We start from the raw sequence: 24,987 nt of genomic DNA on the forward strand, positions 1-24,987 counted from the left end.
AGATGCATCTAATCATCGATAGTTGTAAATATCCGTTAGATCGTGGGTAACTCATTTGTCCATCTTTTTAATTTGCAGAGTACAGCTCGTAACGGGAATCTATTGTATAAACGAATTTGTAAACGCATATCTAATTTATTGGGTCAAGATTACGTATTTCTTTTTTCTTTTAAATCGTGTCAAATTCGATCAATCATCTTCGATTGACCATCATCGAATAATTAATGAATTTTAAATACGAGAAATATTTATTTCAAACTTCACCAATTGATTTATTGAAAGATTTCGTTAATGATATTAATTCATTCCCGCCAAACAGATACTGAATATGACAAAGTATAAAGAAGGACAAAGTATAAGGAAGCGGATTTGATAGATCTAACAAGATCTACAAGATGCTAATTACGAAATGATGTAAAAAAAAAAAAACTGTAAAGAGGAAAACTTGATGATATTTTTCTAATTTTTACGAGAAAGCGGTATTTATTAAAATTGGACTTGTCCACACTTCCGTCTACACTTATGATTAAAATAGTTATATCTTACACAACCCAAGTTTTTCTTCTTCGAGTTCTCTGAATCTGATACTATTAAAATATATCCTCTTCAAACTTATTTATCGATACGTGAAAATGAATGAAATAAATTATTAATTGTTTCTTCTTTTTATAATGTCTAAATCAATATACAATTCATTTTCGATATTAAAATCGAAAGACAATAAATTTTGAAAGATTTATTTTATTTTATTATACGATCAATTTAATTATCCGCTTCGTTATTTCTAAGAAAATATAAATTGAACGTTTTCGAAATTATCATCGATCCAGAAAAAACGATATATAGAATTTCAATAAAAAAATAAAAGAGAATGAAATAAAAATATATCCAACATTTAGAGCATTTTACGTAAGTAACTTTTCTACTTTTTCATAACGAGTTTTTGTTATTAGATAGAGAACACCATCTCAAAGGATCGGCCAATATTATCACCCTTATAATGTAATCACGGTTGAACCGTGAGTAATTTAGTTTTTTGCTATAATCTTATCCTTCTCTCTCTCTCTTTCTCTCTCGAGATTTCTTAATAATTCCCTGTCATGGAACCTAACGATCAATCGACTCGCTTTTTATCCCTATCCAAGGATTAGATCTGCACTTTTTACGCCTGTTTTTCGTCTATCACGAGTTATCGATATTTCTGTATCGTGAAAGTGATCAACTTCGTTGTAATTTTCACGGTTGACGATTACTTCATTTCGATACGATTGGTCGTTCTTTTGTTTCAATTGTTTCATTTCGTTTCGTTTCTTTTCTTTTTTTTTTTTAATATTGCTGGATAATTTACTTCCCGCGAAAACTTTTTAGAAAGTATCAAATATATTATATGGAAATCTATCGGTTCGATTGAATTCCGATTATGGAAGTATATCTTTTAATTTATTTCTTTGATTATTTGAGAAATCAACCGAAGAAAGTTGGATTAATTCTACTATACTCTTTGTAAATTTCATCAAAATCGAGCATATTTGTGAAACTTTTCTTACAAGAATAGAAAAAGAGAGAAAGAAGCTCGCAGAAAACGCAGAATTTAGAATAACATTTTCAAAATCATCCGTTCACTTTCCTGGTTCGATTATCAAATTTATAAACTGAACATTCAGATCCCCAAAAAAATCTACGAAACTCTATATCTTGACCATTTGATCTTTCATTCACTTTCAACGCTATCTATTCCCTTTTCCATCCAATATATCTACATTTCATTACTCTTCGATATCGAAGAAACGAGCCCAACAACCGCCCAACATCAACATCGTAATACTACGAATACTTTCCAAGTTAACGATCGTCGAAAAGAAAGAAAGAAAGAAAGAAAAATGTCCGCAAGATAGAAAACAAAAAGAAAAGAGAGAAAGAGAGAGAGAGAAAAAGAAAAAGAAGAAGTCATCCCTTCCCTTCTTGGAGGAAGAAAACAAGCGCGGAGCAGAAAGACGAGCTTCATGAATTATCGAACAAACAGATGTTATGCGATGGAAGGGCCCCACAGTGGCCGTTCTAACGTAATTTGATCGGCCGGAGGAGATAGGCCAGCTCGCCCTTGCATAAAACTGCCCCCCTCTATCGTAATCACCGATGAGCCTTTATTAATTGGCGGCCAATATGGCGCGAGCCTAATTAATCGCGGCGCGGCTCATTATAAACGACACGGCTTAATGCCTGCCGAGCGAGCATCGTCCATCTCCATCTCTCTCTCTCTCTCTCTCTCTTTCCCTCTCTCCCCCTTCTCTCGATCGACCTCCTGCACGTTTTAATCGGCACGATGTAAACCGGCTGTAATATCGAATCACGAGTTCATTAAATCGTCGATCAACGTGTGTAACGCGTTGCTTCGGTTGGATTGGATTTGGTTGGGTTGGGTTGGGTTGGGTTGAGCGCGGGAAAATTGTGAGATGAGTGAATTCGAAAAAGGAATCTTCTTCGAGCGCTGGATTAGATTTGGTTGGGTTGGATTGGATTGAGTTGGATTGGGTTGGGTTGGATTGGGTTGGATTGGGTTGAGTTGGATTGGGTTGGGTTGGGTTAAGTGCGGGAAAATTGTGAGATGAGTGAATTCAAAAAGGGGATTTTCTTCGAGCATTGAATTAGATTTGGTTGGGTTGGATTAGATTGGGTTGAGCGCAGGAAAATTGTGAGATGAGTGAATTCGAAAAGAGGATTTTCTTCGAGCGTGGAAATATATCGACACGGATTGGTCAATTATTCGATTTTATTAATTTTTTTGACAAGAAGTTTTTTGAAGAAATATTCGATTCGCGTCTTCCTTTGAGGAGGGATATTTTCACATCATGAAAGTAGTATTGTAAAGATACTAAGGATACTATTAAGATATCACTTGTTAATCAATCTAGAAAGAGTATTTTTCCATATTTTATTTGATTGGATTTTTATTGTTATATGCAAATAGTTTTCAAATTTTGAATACGATATTCAAATTGTGAAGTTGAAATTTTATAATTGCTATATTTTCTAGAGTCAATAGTTTTCTTTTTCAAAAAAAAATAGCTTCATCAAAAATTTAGATTCGCTCTCCGAGCGAGGAAGGAAGAATTTGCAAGTTTCTCCCGATTCAATGACGGATTGTGGTACCGAAAAAAACGAACGAGAAGGATTACAACGTCTCGACGACGCTGAAGAAACCGCAAGTGGATCGTGACGGTGGTCCGTAATTTTGATCGCGGTGCTTATGATAATTTGGCCGCGTTTAGCGTAAAAGTGAAAACAATTCGGGGCCCGTGGAAGCGTAACGTGGATAATGGCGCGGCTGACGCGTCATGCGCCGGCCAAAGAAATTACGAAATCCGTCATGCTGTCTCTCTCTCCCCTCCCCTCCTCCCTTCCTTCCCTTTCCTCGACACGATTAAATGTCATTTCGCGAAGGAACGAAAGCTATCGATTAATCGCGCAAGAAACTGTTTGCCAGACAGTTTCGAAGTGTTTGGAAATTGTCCACAATTAATACAGAAAAACACTATGTCCAATTAAATAAATTTGCCAAAAAGAATAGAAAAGATAATCTTTAGAAAGTTTTTATACATATTATTCGTTATTCGAAAGTGGTGGAATTAAAATTACGGAACATTTGTAAATTTATTTATGAAAAAATAAATTTTTCTTCGATCCATGACACGTTATAATATCTGTATTTTGAACATCTAACAGAAAAGAGACATAGTTATCCCTGCGTCTCTCTAAGACTAAGCATCGATCAAAGAGAAAGGAGAGAAACGAATGAAAACTCCATTGAATATTAAAATTCAACGGATTATACCTCGAGACGAGTTTAAAAGTTTCGTGGAAAAAAAAAAGCAACTAGAAAGTGTACATCATCCTTGTATATACCGGGACCTCGTTTCAAACAGGTCCGCCACAAATCCGCCACAAGTCTCAATTATTATCCATCCGTTTCCCTCTCTCCCTTTATCCTCAACAATCAGCTGTCCTTCCCGAGACACCGAGTGAATGGCGCAAAAAGCTTCTTCGTCCAAGAAGCTCGCGGCTTCGAACGATCGTCCCAACACGGAAATACGTTTTATCCTCTCTCTCTCTCTTGTTGCCAGTACCGTTTTCTTTTCGCCGACTTGCGAAAGGTTGGCGTCGTTTCACGGTTTATACCTTTCATCGCGGATAATTTCGTTCGTCTCGCTTCTCCGGCAACCGTTTCCAAATCGAACGACCACTTCGAATCCTTCGTATTTACCATACAGGTAGGAGGGGAGGGGAGGAAGTGAGGCGAAGTTTAATCGCGGCAATTTTTCCCGCAATTGTTCCTTCGTCCCCTTTCCCATCCCTCGATCGAAAACCCCTCAACCCCGTCGATCGATCGAATCGCGAACGAGGTCGAGTTATTTTTGCATCCACGTGCTGCAATTTCACGAAATTCCATCATCGGATTTCGCGGTTCATTTGCATCCCTCCCTCGTTTCTCTCGTGGATTTTGATCGGTTTTTACTTTGTTAATTCTTCCTTTCTTTTTTTTTTTGAGGAGGAGGAGGAGGGGAAGAGAGAATTTCGTTTTGTAAGTTTGATGAATCATGGTGTAAAATTGATATTCAGTGGTTTTGCGTATTTCGTTTTCTTCCTTTTTCTCCTTCAATCGTTAACTTTTAACGATTACGTGTAATTATTTTAATGGATCTTGATAAAAAATGCATGATTCGTTGTCGATTGCTTGTCTGAATGTATGGATCGAATTTTGTTGATTGAAGTTTCGCCAAAGGAACGAACTGCTTTTAAAAATTACTATTTGTATAGTATTTGTATAGTATTTGGAAATATTTGCAAGTGGTACGACGCGTAATTATTATATTGGAATATTTAGATAATTGTAATAAAAAAACGATTTTAAGAGAAGAGTAAATTTAGAGAATTTAAAAGAAAAACAATTACGATATTGAAATTTCTCCCGGATAATCTAAATTTCCACGACGAAACGAATATTTATCCGTTCATCTTTTGCACGATGAAGGAAAACAACGTTTCCTCGTTCACCTGACAAGCCGTTTATTCAAGCCGTTATCAAACGACAAGGAAGAAGAAAAGAGAAAAAAAAGAAAGAAAAGGAGGATGAATTTTCCGCAAGACGAACGATTACAAACACTGATCGTGTGATTCGATAAAATGTCGAAATATGAGTTTGCGCAATTGCTCGCCCTTCGTATAATCGCGATAGTAAAAGCCGATTACGAAGCGCTGTCAGCTATTATCCTGTCTTTCCTAATCGGACATCCTTGTTAGCTGGGTGGAAGACGGAACTGTCATGTGCCGCGAATTATATCTTTAATAAACTTCATAGCCGCGTAACGTCAGTCAACTGTCGGTTAATCGCAACGGCAACCTTAGTGGAAAAATATTTTTTTTCCACCCTTTCTTTATTTTGGATTCACGGGTGGATCAATGTTTAAATTAAACTCTGTTTCGCGAGCTGGAAATTTTAATTTTCCCTCCTTTTTCTTTTTCTTTCTCTTTTTTTTTTCTTTTTTTACTTGGACGACGAACAATGGATGCAACAAAGTTGAATGGAAATTAAAAGATAATTTAATTCCGTTGTTGCTCGGGTGTAAGGAAATGTGAAGAAGAAAGAGAAAAAAGAATCGAATGATTTAATCGAGAAGCTTATTATATTTGTATCTTCTATATATTTTTATGCTCGAAATAATTTCGTATCAATAACAACAAGTATTAATGATATACAATTTTTTACGAAAATTAAACCCAATTATTTCCATGAATAAATTTAATTCGAATATTTCTCGAATTTCGAGGTAATAAAAAATTAAATCATCGTATATTTCGTACGATCATTTCTCTTTCTACTCGACATACTCGACATCGTACGATATCTCTTGCTATCGAGCCACTGCTGCTGCAACTGATAACAACCCTTCGATCCACTCGATGTGAAAATGGGATATCGCGATAAAGTAACGTGGATTACCCGCTAAAGATTAACTCGCCCAACTACAACAAATGATATCGATTCGTTGCCAGGTAAAGATACAGTTTCATCCCTCCCTCTCCCCTATATTATCGAAATTTCAACTTTCGTTTTTCTTATCGAGCTTTCTTTTTCGAGAAAAAACCGATTTCGAGTAACTCGTGTCGTAGGACTTGTAACTAATTATCAGAGATCAACGATGATGTGAAAACGATGCTTACAGATCATTCGATTAAATGCAAATGTAATTTCCAATTATTGATAACCGAGTTCGAAATTGATAAAATTCAAATAATGATCTCTTGAATATTTCGAAACTTTGCGATAGATATATATTTTCCAAATTCGAAAACAATTCGTTTTCAACCATTTCTACTCGATTCGATCGTTTTAATTATCTTTAATGTATCTAAATTCGACGAATGTATGAATTAAACCAATTTCGTATATAAAATTTCAACCAAGCTTTCAGAGATGCTTCCTCGCTCATTAATTTATTGAACAATCAAAAAATCAAATCACAAAGAATCGTCGAATATTTTCTATAGCGGAAGTGAGATTGCATCGCCTTTCGAGAACCTATTCGAACGTACGCGCAAAAACGAACCTATGCAAAGATGCGAGGTGAATTGATCTGAATCCAGTTTGTCGAGTTTGCACAATCCCGGAATAATAATAAGTCATATATACGGATAGGAAATTCAGTAGTTCTAACCAATTACAATATGCATTCGCATGCAGGTTAGCCTGGTAAATTGCGCGAGCTCGCGTATTACTCGGTCTCGCGTCACCACGGATAATAATCTGTTCAAGTTGCACGTCTTTCAGCGAGGAACGTGGCCAGGTACACGTACGCACACGCGCGAGTTACGATACGCCCACGCCTGACCGCCCGGTGCATCGAAGGTGCACGAAGAGGAAGGAAAGAGGAACACGGAGCAAGAACGGAGATTGCGAGATCGGTATCGATGCTAAATGGGAAAGCAAATTTCGCGCCAACCGTGTTCCTCGAGCCTCCTGGAAAAAGTTTTCTCCTATTCCCTATTCTTCCATGAAATATTTTACGTTGATTCTTTTTCCGTTGTAGTGAAACGGAATATTGGAGATATCGAGATTTTTTTTTTTGTTCTGAACGGATCTAAATCTATGGAATTTTCAAGAATTTTTAATCTTCGAAGTACATACAAAGTTTTTCGACTTTCGATCGCGATTGTAAGGTTTGTCGAGGATTAATACTTTTTATCGTCTGACGAACCGTGATCGATAGAGATTCACGACTGATAATCGGCAGAGGAGAAAATTATATCGTGGATTTGCGAGAGAAGAAATTTTTTTCGAATAAAAGAAGGATATATTAATAATAACGAAAATATATTTAATATATTTTTGGTATTATTAATCGTATCGTAAGTTTCTTCTCTTATTTGAAACAGAAAAGAATATCATTTATATATGAAATAATTCGATTCGATGAATTTCAATATTTATCAATTACAACGCCGATTTATTAATTTTGAAAAAAATTTCTAATAATGGTATTTAAAAAAAATAAATACTCATGATGTATAAAAATTGTATAGAATAGGTACTGTTAAATTTTTCAGTCGTTAAATAAGATAACGATGCAATAAAATTAAACAGAAATCAGTTTCTTTTAACTATATTATTTGGATATAAGTGTAACAAGGAAAGCAAATAGTAAAAGAAGGATGGAGATATGGTAAAAATATTGAAATCAGCGCCATCTCTAGAGTGCCGCAAATGAAACAAAATAGTAAAGAATAGAAAATGATAAAAAAAGGACAGAGATAGGATAAAAATTAACCACTAGCGTCATCTCTTGAGTATTAAAAATATTTCTTCAAAATAAGATAAAATAGAATTAATCATTAACACCATTTTACGAAAGTACGAAAAATAACTTCTAAAAATACTCGAAAGATGACGCCAACGTTCAGTGTTTACTCTATTTCTATCCTTTTCTATTTACTTCCTTTTCTATTTTTGTTTCATTTATGACTCGAGAGATGGCGCCACCATTAACATTTTTACGATCTCTATCCTTTTCTATTTATTTCCTTTTCTATTTTTGTTTCATTTATGTTTCGAGAGATGGCGCCACTATTAACATTTTTACGATCTCTATCCTTTTCTATTTACTTCCTTTTCTATTTTTGTTTCATTTATGACTCGAGAGATGGCGCCACCGTTAACATTTTTACTATCTCTATCCTTTTCTATCTACTTCCTTTTCTATTTTTGTTTCATTTATGACTCGAGAGATGGCGCCACCGTTAACATTTTTACTATCTCTATCCTTTTCTATTTACTTCCTTTTCTATTTTTGTTTCTTTTATGACTCGAGAGATGGCGCCACCGTTAACATTTTTACTATCTCTATCCTTTTTCTATTTACTTCCTTTTCTATTTTTGTTTCATTTATGACTCGAGAGATGGCGCCACTATTAACATTTTTACTATCTCTATCCTTTTCCTATCATATGCTTTCCTTGTCTATCCTTATTCTTGGCGCGTAATCATAGACGAGATACGAGTTCAATTGAATATATTTTATATTATCTCTCTTTTACTTCTTTTTCTGATTTTCTGTTTTATATATATTTAAAAAATGAATTACTTACTTGTGTCAAGAAGTATGCAACTCGCTTGTTCTTCTGGATAATACACGGCACAGCATTCGACATCCAACTTCCCACTTGTCCAAAATATCGATGAAATGTAACGATGCTCACGAATAAAACGCACAAAATTATCACACTCGCGAATAAACACTTACTTTAACACTCGTAAAAAACGCACACGTATTTTAAATGTAAAATTCACACGCGATTTTAAATTATTACAATAATCGAATACGCGTAACTTCGACTCGTCCTTACGGCACCACGGTCGAAGCGGAACTGATTCGTAACGTGCGACTTTTCCCCACTCGGTAAACGTAGCTTAGAGGGCAAAATCACAAACGTACGTATCGATAAGTATTATTATATCAACGATTTATTAATTTTAACGATTAAACTATGGGATATTTAATTATTATGATTTTTAATGTTTTACTGTATAAATAATATTAATAAAATTAATATAAATAATAATATTTTTAATAATAATAATATTTAATAAACTAAAGTAAAATTTATTGTACTAATTTCGATTTATATATGTATTATTATATATTTTAACTGCTTATTCGTGAAAAAAATAATAAATATAAAATAATTATACATTAAATTGACGCGCAATGATTAATTAATCATGAAATAAAAATAAAAATTCGAGTTTGAGTGAAATTAAAAATGCAAAAATAAGTGAAATCGATTTCCAGAAATTTTGATCAACTTTTTATACTTACTGTTGCAGGTTACCTCTTTACTTTTAGAAGGTGAACGCAGAAAACTTGCGGTCCTCCAGAGGGAACTGCAAGTTGCTCTCGAAGAAGGGGGAAGCGTGAAAGTTAAAGAAAAGCAGCGGCAGGAATTGCTGCACGCCATATCGTAAGTAGAATCAGTATGTGTTTTATCAGACTATGGTCAACCGCGAAGTCATACTCATTCTTTAACTCTGAAAGATATATATACACATAATATTAATAATATTACAACTTGCAAAACATTTTTACATACTTAATACATAAAATATATCTTACTAAATATATTTCTGTGTCAAATCGATAATTAATCATATCGAAAAAAAAAAATATGTATTAAATTTAAAACAGATACTACACATCTCACACTACTGTATAACGCTGTACAAAGCATTAAAAATTTGATAGACACGGCTGTTCATTTACTTCAAAGCTTCAATTAATTTCGGTGATCCCCATAGTGCTATTCCAAGACTTATTAATGGCGACCACCGGCGATTCCCACGACAGTCGACAATCCTTCGTTTCATTCTGTACGATATTAAACCTCCATAAATAAGGATTGCGTTATCAACATAGTATCTCGACGCAACAATACCAAAAATACAAACACATTTAATCCCTCTCGCATCCATCTCGAAATTCTTACACGACGAACGGAGTAACGAAACGGAGGAAACGGAGAAAAAATTCAAGAGAATGCGTCAGCGAAAAGAAAAGAAAAAAGTTTGGAAAATGAAAAATGAAAAAGAAAAAAGGACGATATTATAAAAAGGTCAACTCAGCGTATGGACGCGTCACCGGACTCGAAAAATAATCACGCAAAAGCAAAAGCTTTTACCGCTCACGTCGCCTCCCCTCCTCCCTTCCCCTCAAAACTGTAGAACTTGCCCGCGAAAGTTATCGAAAATGGTCAAATGGTGGAACGAAAAACTCGAGCAAGGAAAGCATTCATTTTCCCGGCCCCTAGTTTTCGAATAATATATTTTGCAAGTTGGCATCGGACCCTCGTAACACCGTCCACGGAGGAGTTTCCCCTCCCTGCCCCTCCCCTAACGGAACAGGGGAGGAGGATTAACTCGTTCAAGATTTATTAGCGGCTGTCCTCCGGCGCACTAACAATTTGATCAAACTACCGTGGAATTATGCAGTTTCGCCTAGCTTCCGGCGCGAGTCGTTTCGAAGTCGATGCCGAAATTGCCAACTTCCAGCAACCACGCCGCGTTTCATCGCGCGTAAAGTACCGCCGCGATTAATGAATTTCTCGCTTGCGATTACGCCCCGCTGCTAATTTTAAATGGCTCCCACAGAGGTTGATTTTAGAATTTCGAGATTCGATCGACGGATGATCGATGTTGAATCGTGTGAGAATATTATTTTGAACGAAATAAATGATTTCTTCATTGGTTTCGCGATGTATAGGGTGTAGAGTAGGAAAGGGAGAAATTTATATTTGTGTATGAATGTTGATAAGAGAATAGATGAATTATGGAATATTGTAAGGTTTTTGAAATTGAATAACAATTGTGTTTAACGTACGAAATTTTCCATTCAATCGTTATTCTAATGTTTCGGATTCAGTTTATAAAATATTTCTCATTGAATTTACATTTTACATATGGTATTATAACGAAGATACATTTATTATAGAGAGTTATATATATCGTAGAGTAAATTTCACAAGAGATTCAGATAATATATTATTGGAGATTAAACGAATATCTAATTTGGAAACTAATAACTCGAAATTCTGCAATTTATTAAACGTTCCATATCGTTTTTCAATCTAATTTTTAATCTTAGCTTGGATCACGATTATTCGTTTCGAAAATAAAATTGCAAAAAGGAAAGAAAGAAAAAAGAAAGTGAATTCATTTTCTGAAATTGACGTATATATCGTCGTTCCTAGTACTATAGTATAAATTTGCTTGAAAAATTGCCATCAGAAAAGTTTAGAAACAACAGTTTAAGGAACTTTATTAAACGCGATCCTTGAAATTTAATTCTGCAACATTCCAAAATTCGTAATAAATTACGGTATTTCAAAGTATGCTCGGTGGAACAACGAAAAATATTCTTCGTTGAGAATTGCTCTCACGTAAATGCAACAAGCGTGAAATACAAAATTGCGAAAAATTCAAATGTAATCACATTCATCTTTCTGTCTAATCTGGAAATATGATATGCGCGGCAGATGTATACAACGTTTCTGCACTTATATATGTACATATATATATATTTCAATATCGTTATGTTCTAAGAATATTAAATTAAGAAATGTTTAAACGAGACTCGACGTTCGAACTTTCGAATTCGCAATTTGATATCATAAATTCAATATTCGCTTCTCTTTTTTTCTTTTTCATAATTTCAGAACATCAACAACACTCGATTTTTTTCAAATCATCACTAAATCATTCCAACCATTCATATCAAACATTCTCTTTCACCGACGTATTCTCTCGATTCCTGCTTCTTTCTTTCTTTTCTTCCAACGAATCCTCCCTTCGATTCACCTTTTTTATTTAATTAAATCCCCTGTTGATCATCCCCAATGATAAAATCCACGGGGATTGCAGGATCGCAGTCGTACACGCGTAGGTGGATTTTCGAAAATCTCGAAATCCGGGAAATTAGGACCACGTGACGTGTTAACTTCCGGGTCGAGCGTCTCGAGCGTTCAGGCGACACCTCGAGGAGAAAATCCTCGAGTCAGCGATATGTAAAGCTGTGCGTTTTTCCCTCCCCCTCTCCCCTTCTTCTTCTTTCTTTCTTTTTTCCTTTCTTTTTCCTCTTTTCGGGCGGGCGATGTTTGCACAGCTTCTCGTGGCGTTTCGGCGCTGTTTGCGGACGCCGGGAGGGAAGAAGGGAGGGAGGGAGGGCGCGCCTCGTCGATTATACACGGCGACGACGAATTTAGAGGATCCAGAGACGGAGTTATGCCGTTTACGTGACGTCTAATTACGGCTCAACCCACGCGAACACGCGAGAGAAACAACGGAATAATTGACGATCCCTCTTGAGAATGAAACGGGGTGAAGTCTTGAGAGGTGGAGATGAAAAGATAGTAAGATCGTAGAATTTGGAAGGAATTGAATTGAATTGTTTCAACTGTAGGGAATTTTTTTTTTTTTTTTAGAATTCGCGGATTAAATTTTTGAGAAGATTTTCAATGGAATATATAATAGGAAAGAATTTTTAATCTAGGAAATCTTGTATTAAAATTACGAATTTACTGTGATTTCAATTTTTCAATTGGAAAGTTAGATAGACGTAAAATTTTCTGATACTCTTTGATTTTTATAATAATTTTAATAGAAACAGAATTTTACTTGCAAAATAATTATTAATCATTATTAATTCTCTTCAAAATTCCATAGAAAATACAAATATTAATTCAGTATTATAATTTCATCATTGGCTGAGATGATGATTTATTATAATTTTCACTCGCAATATCTCACAATACATTTGTGCAAGAATCAAAGAAGAATTGCTTGTTTTTTTTTTTTTAAATCAATTTAACCAACATTCTTTAATCAATTTGACAGTTGATTATGGTTCCTCTCTAAAGATCGAGAGAATAAACCACCTAACCCTATTCAAGACTCATATATCACTGTCGTCTCCTAGTTCATCCACGAGGCTATCTCGAAATCCCTAAACAATCTAGGCTCTCTCTTTCCTTCTTACATGTATTTGCAATGGCATCACGCGTGTCGCACTATCAGCCTCAAGATTATCACGAGAAATAGAAAACTCGACGAGGGAAAATTCCGTGTTCGAGACAAGATTTACATTATTTCATCGGTATATAGTAACTGTTCGATATTGTTCGACGTTGAATTATTCATGAGTAAAGACTTCTTTATTAGATGGCCGGATGTTGCGGTGTTTCTGCAACACAGAATTTAATTTGCTTTCAGAATTTCATAATCTGTAGGAAGAGATTTTATTTGAAATTGAAGATTGGAAAAGGATTGCAGATATAAACTATATATATATATATTGTAAACTATTTATTGTTATTGTTATTTGGAATGGATATAAGTGAAAAGATAAGTTTTGATAAAATAAATAATACTTTGATAATGGAACAATTTTTTTTCTACTCTTAATCCACAATTATTTACATATTTAAAGACAAGATTGTAATCAAAGTACAAAGTATTATGAAGAAGAAAATATAACATTTTATATTGAAAATTTTGTATGCAAATGTTAGAAAAATTTAATTTCATTAATTTTCTTCTCAACTCTAATATCATGAATTTTTCAATGCAAGAGAAACGAAAGAATGTTTTCTAGGAAACAATGTTTTTGAATATTTTATAAATTATCTTAAAGAACAGACACTTTTTAGGGAAACTGAAGCTCGTCAATGTGATTGAATAAATTTCATTAAGAAAATTATCTTTTCGAACTTCATCCCAAGTAAATTGAAGTAAGGAATTGATGCCAAGATGATTTAACTTTTAAATGTTTCGTGAAAGAAGCATCTCTATTCGACGAATAAGAATAGGAAAGAGGATGGAAAAGATTTTGACAATCTCGATTAATCGAAATCCTTAAAATTTGAATATTTTCCAAAATAAGCACAAGAAAAGAAAAAAAGAATCATTATATCAAATTTTATAATCCTTAATTAATTTCACACACTCAAAGAAATAACTCATACTATCAAACTTTCAGATAAAAATCTAATTTTGACACAGTGAAAATTTAATAACAATTCAATCGAACGGATGAGAAGTTTCGAAAGTCATCGAAAAGGCAAAGGAAAAGAACAATGTGTTCAATGATCCCCTTTTCCAATCTTAAACATTTCCCGGAAGAAGAGGGGGGCCGATAGATTCGTGTCATGAATTTGTAAGGGTGTTTACCCCTGCGTAATTGCCCAACTTTCCTTCGAACTTTCTCGATTCGTAAATCACCGTGGCCATGAAACGAGCCTTCTTGGAAAAATTCGCCCGCCACCTCTTTCGTCTTCGTTCCTTCACTCGTCCTCCTCCAAGCTTCATTCCCTCCTCTTTCCGTCTCATTCCATTTATTTCTTTTATTCTCTCGAGAGGAAACAACGAAGGAAAAGAAAAATCGAAGGGAACAATGTTTTTTGATGTTTTGGAAACAATTGACCGAACAGGAAAACTAAACGCGAGTTCGTGCGCGATCTAATATTATGGAATTAAAAGAGGTGAGTGAAATTTACTGGAGCGAATTAGCCGGTCGTGTGCTTGCTTACAAATGGACTTCTTGCGCGGTGAGAAAGCGGCTCGTTTAGCGAGCTGCTTTCCTAGAGAGCTTTCAAAGTAACTTTCTTCTGGCTTCGATAAAAAAAATTGGGATGTGTGTGTGCGTCTAACAAAGTTTGGCAAGGAGTGGGAGATTGAGTTTAAAGCTGGAAATGGTTAATTAGGGAAAAGTATATATGTATAATATTACATCATTAGTCAAAAGTTTTTGGAAATTTTCCTCTTCTTATATATATAGAGTTTTCTTGTGAGAAAATCGATTAATTGGAGATTCTCGAGGTAATTTCAAGCAACATTTTCGAGTTATCAATAAAAAAAAAAAAAAAAAACACTAACCAATTGTGGAGAAATGAGGAATTTATAATCAAAATGAATAATCTCAAATATAAAACATTTCTAACAAATGAACGATAAAGGGACAAGAGGAGAAGGGGAGAAATTATCAAGATATTAAATATATAGTACAGATATTATGAAGATTGGTTCATAATTAAAAGAAAGATATACTACGAGCAGAAAATGTTTTAAATTAAATGATCTTACATTGTGGAAAAATTTACTATGTAAAATTCTGATTATTTGAAAGATAATTTAAGGGAAGAAGAGAAAAGCGAAAAAATCATTTCAAGGATTTGATATTTTCATCATTAACAACGACTTATATCTTGTTATTTCGTTGCCTCTCGAATCATAAAATATACATTTTCCACTACATTAACGTGCTGCAGATCTATTTTACGTATAACATAAAATTTTCCGTTGATTTTGCCGGCAGGAAAATTCAAGGACAGCACGAACAGCTCGACAAGGAATATAGAATCCACGCTGCCGGTGTTCTCTTATGCAACTCGAGGGGTTCCGGGAAGGTAAGCGTTTTGTCATTATTCTTTCCTCCCTTGGCCGTGATTTACCGAAGATAAATAGCCTCTCTCGATCATCTCAACGCGATCTATTATTTGTTAGAGCGTAAAGCAGTAAGGCCACCCGCCCTTCCGCTATTTTAACACTCGATTCTTCCTTGAATAAATTCTATCGATCGATCGATCGATCGAATCCTCTCCCTGCGAGAGGAGAGGCCAACGAGAATACCTTCTTACGTGGCTTTTTAAGAAATTGGATATTCCTTGGCTTTTTAAAACATTGTCGCACTGATTTATAGTTTGATAATATTTTTGATATTTGTAAATTATCGATAAATCGTGTTTATCGATAATTTTTTTTTTTTTAAATTTTGATTGATCTTGAAGTTTTATCGTGGATAAATTTTCTTTGTTATTCGTGAAAGAACAAAGATCGTTTTTTTTATCTCGTATTATCTTCTATTGAATTTTTAAAATGTAATCTGAAAAGTGATTGATTTCGCTATTATCATGCGAAAATGCCATTGAAATACTTAGAACAGTATTATTTTATTCGCGTTAAAACTGATTAAAATTTTTTAGGATAAACAATTTCTTTTTGAACAAATACGCGAAAAAATTTTCGACGACTTCCAACAATGAAATATTTTATCGAATTCGCGATGGAAACATTATTCGAATTTGTGTTAAAAAAAAGAGCTCGAGCTTGAAAAAAGTTGTCACATCTTTGAGCAGACAAATGACACCTACTTTCAGTCTCTTTATATATTATATTCGAGAAGAATGGAAATTTCCAGGGAAATCAGAGGGGTTGGTGATCTCTTTTTAATGTCACGTTACCTATCAACCTAACACATTCAATTTTCTCCCTTTTCCCATACAATAATCCTTCTTTGCCCCGATAAATGAAAAATCCCTTCCTCTAATATATGTTCACATTTCGTAATACGATTCACAATTTGTCAAAATTATTCTCTATTTTAACGAACATAAAAATTAAAAATCCCACCAAAATCAATTTATTTCCAAAACGTTTGAATTATCCACGACTTGCACATAATCTTAAAATTACCTTTACTAATACGTAAAAAAAAAAAAAAAGAAAAAAATTCTCACTAAAATTTATTTCATAAATTTACAAGGGAATTGCAAAGACAATTTTTCAATTCTGACGTTCCAACACAAATATATTTCTAAAATTATTCCCGTCATCCCTTGCTTTATCGTCCCTCTTCTCATCATCATTCCTCCATCGATCATCCGCGTTCCATCCGGCTGAATACAAGAAGAATCGAATCGTTTGCTCACCAAAGTTCACCGAAATGAATCGAAAAGATCCGCTTTTTCACAGTTTCACCGGGGTAACGATCGAAAAGAACGAGGGGAACTTTCGAGCACCTCCTCCTCGGGATCCGCATCCTCCTCGGTAACGTTCCATCGTCCAGAATAATAGATATTCGATTCCTGCGTGTCGTCTCGCTTCACCCCCTCTCTCTAGCGCCAGTCTCATCTTTCCGAGTGTCCTCCACGTTCCGACCCGATGTCCTCGCCCAACGAAAGTTTGGATTATCGCGCTTTGTCGAAGATCTGGAAGCAGCCGGCTCGCAGCCGGAATGACACTTGGAAGCAATCGAGGATCGGCCCCGCTATCTCGAGCCGGTGAATCTTGGAGAGGCGGCGAACTTGTGAGTTTGACCTCGACGAAGGGACGTGGTCACAGTGACGGAAGAACAGTGACGATAAGGCGGGCAACTCGAAGCAACTCGAAGGAAGCAGGAAGTTCGGTGCTGTTGCTACAGTAATATTGAAAGATTAGAAGATTTTTAAATAGAGTTTTTAGGGTTGGTTGAATCGATATGTATATATGTATTCAATTTTAATTGTTTCGTTATTGGATCTGGTTGAAATTTCTTCATTTTCGATTGTAACGGATGTTTCATTGTCGGGATGATTTTTTATATTTTGCCAATAAAATTTTTATTTTTGATTTTACGTGACTATGGATGGAGAGATTTATTTATTTACTTTTTTTTTGATTCTACATAATCTGATTTCGTCGTAATGGATGTAATCCAGTTTTCAATTTTTTTTTTTTTGGTTGTACACGTCATCTGGTCAATTTTCTACAGTTTTCACAAAATTTCACCGAGACCGAAATGTCCCTGTTTAAAATAAATAAAACTCTATTTCGATTCGTAATTCTGTGAAAATAATGGAACAAACTGTCTACTTTTTCGATGTTCCGGCAAAATCCAGGATTACGTTTTATTCGTGCTGTGTTGATAAATAAACTCTCTCGATTGGGATAATCTGATAGTCGCGTTATTTCGCGACATTTTGTAAAATTCCGAGCTTTTCCTTTCTTTTATGCAACGTCTAACGCTTCTCTCTTCGATCTGAAAAATTTATCGACAAAGCATCATCGTGTAAAGTCGGGCAAGGTGCAAGGGGCACTTAACTCCGTCACGGGCAGTAAGCCCGGCGCAAAGATTGAACACACAGGCAATTTAGCGATAAGATGAAATATGAATTCGAGATACCACGGCTCGGGGCGCTTTCTCTCAGCTCTCCCGCGTCAAATTGTGCACACAGCCAGTTCCTTTTAATTTCTTCCGTGCTTCTTTCTCATTTCAAAGAAGAAGTAATTCCTGCAAAATTGCACCCTGCCTCACCGGGAACGATTTTGAGGGACGTCTGGTGATATACAATTTCAACCTCGAGGACACCGAGGTTGACTTTATTCAATTTCGCCGTATTTTTCTTCCCTTCTATATCTTTCAATATGAAAATTGTACGGAATTGATTAACACGTTTAAGAGTTAATGATCGACAAATTCTAATTTTGTTCACACAAACAAGCGTGGAAGTTGTTGTAATTGAAATTAAATAAATTCGTTTGATGAATTCTTCTTCGTAATAATCTTCCATAAAAAAAATATTTTCCTACTTCTGTAAAGTATTTTCATTTCGTGCAAGAAAGAAAAAAGAATATGAAAAAAGAAACAAGGAATTTATATACACAGAAGCATAGGAGCTAATTACACGTATCCGTTCCACGTTTTGGAAATCGTCTTAATCCTTAACATACTCCAAAGTCTGAGCGCAACTTCCGCCCACGAGACTTGACTCCGTAACACGTCTAACGACCATTTCCACAATACTCGGATCTCAAATTTCGCGGAGGGCGGTGATATCCCGGTATGAAACGCGAGAAATGAGAAAGCGAAACGTCGTGGAAACTGAGTAAGGGAAAACAATGACGTTATACAGGGTGTTCTCTTCCTTTCCGACCAAAATATAAAAAATGTAGAAATCTAGAAGTGAATATTCGATAAAAGGAAATGTTGTGTGAATTCAATAGAAAGTAAAAAAAAAAAAAAAAAGAAAAAGAAGAAGAAAATATAATAAATTATACGAAATAATCACGTTGTCATCTTTTATTATATTTCATTCAGAGAGAAGAAGTAAAGAAAAATTTGTTTCTAATTTTCCACCACTATTACTACTTTTTTCCCTAATAAAAATAATATATCCGATTTTCTCTGATTATCCTTAATACTTGGCAGACAAGAATAAGAAACTTTAATCGTTCTTTACTTCACAAATATCATCGTTACTTTTCCCGTAAAATGAATATTTTTTTGCACGAGAGTACAATTCACCATGTTTCCTTTAAATACCATCACTATTTTTATCCACTCTTCTCCGTAAAGTGAATATCTCTGAGTCATATTCCTGATTATATCTACACACAATTTAACCGGAAAACAAAGGGACACCCTGTATACGGGAACCGCGTATCGGAGGAACGAGTTGGGGTAAGGATAATGGGCCACGGGGGACAAAGGGGTGGCGGAGGAGAAGGGGAGCGCGGGAAATAATATGAAATCCGAGGCCGCGTTAGATGAGAGAAATAAGAAGAGCACGGGCTGGAAACGGAAGGATGGAGGAAAATACGCGAGGACCAGATGACGAAGCGCAAAAACGAACGAGGAAATTACGAATGAAGGAGAAGATGGTGGATGACAACGCGAGAGGAGGAGGAAGAGGAGGAGGACAAGGAGGAAGAAGAAGTTATGGGAGGCAAGGAAGGAACGAAATATGAAAGGCACGCGAGCGAGGTTTGAATGTGCGCGCCAATTCGTGGCGGTTTCCGGCGATGGAGGGGAAAATGATGGAGGAAAGGCGAAGGAAACTTGAATGTGAAGGGATGAGATTAGATTAGAAACAAAAGTGTGACGAGGTTGGAAATTAAAAGAAGGGACAGTTGGTGATCGATGAGCAGAGTTTGGGAATATTTTCTTGGGCGAAGAAGAGTTTATAATAAAAGGTGTGTGAATTAAAATAAAATGGAAATTACACGTTCATGGAAGGAAAAAATTAATTTTAATACAGTTTTTTTAATGAGTAAAAAAAAAATAATCACGCTTGATTCCTTGCTATTGCTACAGGGAGATTTAGAAATATTTCTTTTTGAAGGGAAGAAGATAAACATGATTAATTCTCATTATCAAGGATACTGATAGGATAAGGAATAATGTAAAATTGATTAATTAAAGGTTCGCTTCAAAAATTGCGATCTCTTGTTTCCTTTCGTATGATTAAATATAAATTGGAGTATTCAGCAAATACGGAATGAAATGAGGGAGCAAAAATCCGCTAGAAGAAAAGGAAGTATCGAGCCGAAAGGGAAACAGATCGGATGAACGAATAAACCAAATAACGACTTCCGTATCGATTTACAATTTTTTCCATTTTCCTTTACCTTCCTTCCTTCCTTCTTTTCCACCGTTCCTCCCGTTTTTTTAGACTTCTCGTTCGATCTTTCCTCCCTTTTCATTCCTTTCACGTTCGACAAACGAGGTTGGGATGCATTAGTGGTGTCCAATTACAGAGCCGCAATGCACCCTGCCTCAGACACGTTATTTCCACGAACAAGACGCGAACGCCGTTGAAAAAGAAAGTAGAAACTGAGCTAAAATTCTTTCCCCCCTAATTTTTTTTCTGGGAAAAATTTGTTAAATTTGAAAGTTTTGAAATTCAAATAACAATCCATTCATTGATTTTTAACTTTGAACTTCACAAGAATCACCTTAAACATTTAAAGGAAAGAAAATTCGGAAGAAAGAAAGTAAATGAAAGTAAAATTTAATCGAAAACATCGAAAAGATATTTAAAAGTAAGTAAAAAAAAATGTTCAAAAAAATTTACTCCAAATATTTATTCGTTCTTTCATCATTTTCTTGATTAATTGAAAAATAATCGACAGAAGAAAAAAATCAAATAATTCCAAATTTCATTCCATTCGAAATCAATCGAAATTTATTATACCAGAAACGAGGTCTATGAGCAGAGCATCGTTAATCGAGAATTGAAATCGGATAATCCAGCGTCCCGGAAACAACGTAAACCCTCCGTCGTCGGTATTACAACGAACGTTCACGTGTCACTATCTATTCGTTGTTTTACCACGACAGTTACGCCGCACCGTATCGTTCGGTTAACGAGTTGAATTTGCGACAATATCGGTAAATTATTATTCAAAACGTAACGAATCGCCAGGTGAATCAATCGATGAACGGTCAGAGCCGATATGTTTGCTCCGAGAAAAGTTGAAACGGCCTCAGTTTGTACACAGAATGAACATTTTTCGTTTCGTCACTGATCAGGTCACCGAAAGTGCATTGGCGGAAAATTGATTTTTCGAACGTGATTTATCAAAGTTTGGAAATAATGTATCGTAGAAAAGTTGGGGAACAATGATATATGAGTCGAAGTAATTTTGAAACGCTACTAAAAAATCAATTTAATGGAAGAAAAGTTGTAAAGAAAAGATTTTTCTCATGTGAGAGAAAAAAATTGACGTTTGTTTAAATTTTCTTTTTTTTGATTAAGTATTGAGATATTTAATTAATAAAAAATACGTCAACGATACGAGAAAAGAATAATGTATATATTTTTGTTAGATATTTTCAAAGTAGAGTGTACACGCAGTGACAATGCAATCCTCTGTATCATTTTCAAAATGACACCGTAGAGATAAACATTTCACTGAACATTTCAGACACGTTTCTAGTATGCTCTCTACTCCAACAACTGAACAGAACTCGACTATGTTGCACTCGTAAACCCAACTGCTTTTTTCTATGAATAAACAAACTTGCATTTTTGAAACATGGGCATGGGCATAAATTTTGTTCAATAGTTTTCGATATTTTTCTTTTTAATTTTTGGTTATTCCATTTAATTGATTTATATCTTACTTTTTCCTGTAAAAATATTCTAAGGTAAATTTTATACATGTATTTTATATTACGTGATATATTAATACAGAATCAATTAATTAATATATTTAATGTAGGATTATAAAATAAGATTTATTTTTTGAAATTTCATATTGAAATTTGATTTCATTTTCTGAATTTTAGTATTAGTATGTAGTCGCGTATGAACCATTGCAGATGTATGTAGATAATTTCCGGTCATATTTCACAGAAGATCTGGCGCAGAATACCAACTTACAATCATAGAATGTGGTTAAAGCCATCCGTGGTGTGGTAGAAAATATAGAATATTCGTTAAATTAGACACTGTCGAGAATCATATAGATCCAGAAATTACTTTTGAATAGTTTTGAATGGCTGGTATCATTATAAATTGTATTCATTAAAATTATCATTTAAATACGACTTTTATTAATTTTTTAAAACAAAAGTTAATCTCTTCGTGCTCTTTGATCTCATTCTGAATCTCTTCCCTTCATTTTTAAATGATTGAATTTCAACGTGATTGAATTTTTATCATCATAATCATATTACAAAGACTCTTTTTACAGTTTAATACAAAAATATAATTTCCTTTTAATAAAACATGCCAAAACTTATTTATTCCATTCTCGCGAAAATTTCTAGAAGATAACATTAACAGAATCTTAGCAAACCAAATGAATATTTCCTTATCTCGACGTCAAAGACTTGCAAATATTTTTCCAGCAATTTCCGAAATTTGCGAGGACAACAATCGTCTCTTATCTAACCGGAAGTCAAACCGCAGGAAAGGATCTCACTCGCTTTCTATTCTTTAAAGTCATTTTCAAACATTTCCTTCGCATTTTTATCCATCTCTTATTCATTCACTTTCCAATTTTCATTCAGAATTATAATTTACTACACGAGGATATTTCAATTTTCTTTTTTTTCTGCAAAACTCAACCATGTGTTCCCCATCTCACGGTCAATTTTTTCCATTAGCGGAATTTTTCTTTTTCGAAAAGAAAAAAAAAAGTTGGTCGTGCGTTTTACATTTCACGGTCAAATTGAGGCGAAAAGAAATGTCTCCTCCCTAAAGGGAGGATAATTATCGTTATCGTCCGTGTGTCTTCTTCTTGTGCATTGGTGGTCGTCTTTTTTAGAAGAAGAAGAAGAAAAAAAAGAAGAAAACCAGTGCCAGAGAACGCGCCGTTTCCCGAGACAATGGGGGCTACCTATGAATTCAAATTACCGTCTACAGGCGGCTAGAATTTTTAATTAAAAAGCAACGCGGACGGCTACGAACTGGCCGCTGCCCGATGCCCGGGGTTAACGAGCATGAAATAACGAGTGTGACGCCGTGTGAAAAGTGAAGGTGCCGTCGTTCTTTTTACCCCCCCCCCTCTCAATTCTTCTTTTCATGCTCTAAAGTTTTTCCTTTCTTCCCTTTCTTCCCTCCCCCTCACTTTCTTATTTCTCTTATTTCGTTCTCGTTGGATTGACAGGCAAATTCGGGTGAATTTTCACGTGGAGATAAAATTTGGAAGCAAGAGATTACACGTGTATGATGTATGACGATTATCTGTTTGAAAATTGTGATTATGAATCTGCATGTTTACGAGTTAAATTTTGTAAATTAATTCATCGAGGGGAATATAAGATATTTTGAGAACGAATCAAGCTTTTGTATATCTAATTTGTGAAATTAATTAATGATATAAAATAATTTCTCATCTTAATTATGCGTGTTGAATGTATACATAATTGGTAGCTAGGAATATGAAAATGTATATGGATTAAATTTTGTATATTGCATTTATACAATTTATACAATAATTGCCTCAAGATATAGTATAATATTAAATTTTCTTCGAGTTTCTTCAATGAAATTCTTCGTATAATTAAAGCTACTATATATCGGAGCAAGTAATTGTTACTTTATAACTTTTCCAAACACATTTCCATGAAATAAGTTGCTGTCATGATAACTGAAACTTTCTTGCGTTTCAAAGTCTTCATTCATCCTCGTTCCTTCTTTAAAGTTTGTAAAGTTTAGGCAGAATTCGAATGCGTACGATATATAAGATACTACGAATTTGAACTTATACTTGAATAATATAAAAAATGAATTTATAAAATAGTCTGTAATTAATTTTCGATTAATCCAATAAAAATTTACGTCTAATTTATAAAATATAAACAAAAATAAGCATTATCAACTATAATTATTAACTAGAATATCTTCTGCTTAATAATAATAAAATCTTCGCTACGTTAAGTCCTCATTCACCCTCTCCAATCAGAAATTAGATTACGTTTCGTTCCATTAAGCGTTATTTTAACGCATCCCTTAACCGCCTATGACAATAACCCGACATGGGAACACGCTCTCCCATTCCCGTTACATTTTTCTCCAACGATTTCCTTTTTTTTCTTTTTTTTTTTTTCTCTCTTTTCTCCATCGTTTCCTGCTCCATACTCGCATTTCCTACGTACAAAATGGTCGTTTTTCAACGCGAAACGAGCCCGCTTAGCAAAATGGCCGCTCCAAAGAGCGCGCGTAGCCGTTGAACGAGACGATCGTTCCAAAATGTCTCGATGAATAACGCGGGACAGAATGGACGACCTGATTAACTCGCGCTAACTGCGAGGATTCGTACGATGAAATTTGCATAAAGCTTGAATGCACTGCAGCGACACGCGAACCCTCATGGGATTTCGAGGGAAATGAGTTGAAGTTTTGAGAGTTCTCGTCGCGTGTGGTGAATATCCCCCCAGTTCTATTGGCTCTGTTTCGCTGCTTGTTGCGCTGAGTTTCGAATTCTTAAAAATGGGTGAGTGGTATATTCTTCGCGGTTTGATTTAAGAGTAGTATTGCATTTGAAGCATGCTTTTTTTTTTTTTTTTTGCTTAGTTTGTGAAATTTTTTTTTTTTCGTTCTCTTCGTTGTGGATTATATATAAAAGTGGAGACGAAAAATGTGACGAAATAATGTGTAGAAAGCAAAATGGTATAAATAGATAAAAACTAAAATAATAATTTTGTCAAAGATGTTTAAAAAGTTTGATAGTTTAAGGACTTAATTAATAAAATATTTAGATAATCTTTATGAATTTAATATTAATTATTCGCGATTTTTTAATAAAATTTTGTATGATAATATTTTTGATATGAGATAAAATGCACTGGACAAGTAGAAAAAATTCATGAATTTTTAAACGTGTCTTCTGGTGATGTCGTC

General features: G+C 34.7%; 2 protein-coding genes across 4 annotated transcripts in view; one reads left to right on the top strand and one right to left on the bottom strand.

Moving 5' to 3' along the window:
- Nucleotides 1-16,644, top strand: part of LOC100578609 — a 67,400-nt gene extending 50,756 nt beyond the window's left edge. Inside the window, exons 3-4 of the mRNA XM_026440404.1 lie at nucleotides 9,380-9,513; nucleotides 15,414-16,644. Coding sequence (XP_026296189.1) covers nucleotides 9,380-9,513; nucleotides 15,414-15,558 — 279 coding nt within the window. The 3' untranslated portion in view covers nucleotides 15,559-16,644. The remainder of the gene's footprint in view (nucleotides 1-9,379; nucleotides 9,514-15,413) is intronic.
- Nucleotides 9,505-24,987, bottom strand: part of LOC100577798 — a 238,344-nt gene continuing 222,861 nt past the window's right edge. The window contains exons 4-5 of one of the 3 annotated variants that reach the window (XR_003304591.1): nucleotides 16,807-17,291; nucleotides 11,737-13,283 (exon numbers count right to left, since the gene is read on the bottom strand). Coding sequence is in view for 2 of the 3 variants with exons in the window: in XM_026440402.1 (XP_026296187.1) it covers nucleotides 13,233-13,283 (51 nt within the window). In the remaining variant the exon portion in view is untranslated. Of the gene's footprint in view, nucleotides 9,581-11,736; nucleotides 13,284-16,806; nucleotides 17,292-24,987 lie in introns of those variants that run through there. The other 2 variants (XM_026440403.1, XM_026440402.1) reach the window with 2 other exon arrangements.

This window comes from Apis mellifera, linkage group LG4 (assembly GCF_003254395.2).
Source record: "Apis mellifera strain DH4 linkage group LG4, Amel_HAv3.1, whole genome shotgun sequence".
Taxonomy (NCBI): domain Eukaryota; kingdom Metazoa; phylum Arthropoda; class Insecta; order Hymenoptera; family Apidae; genus Apis; species Apis mellifera.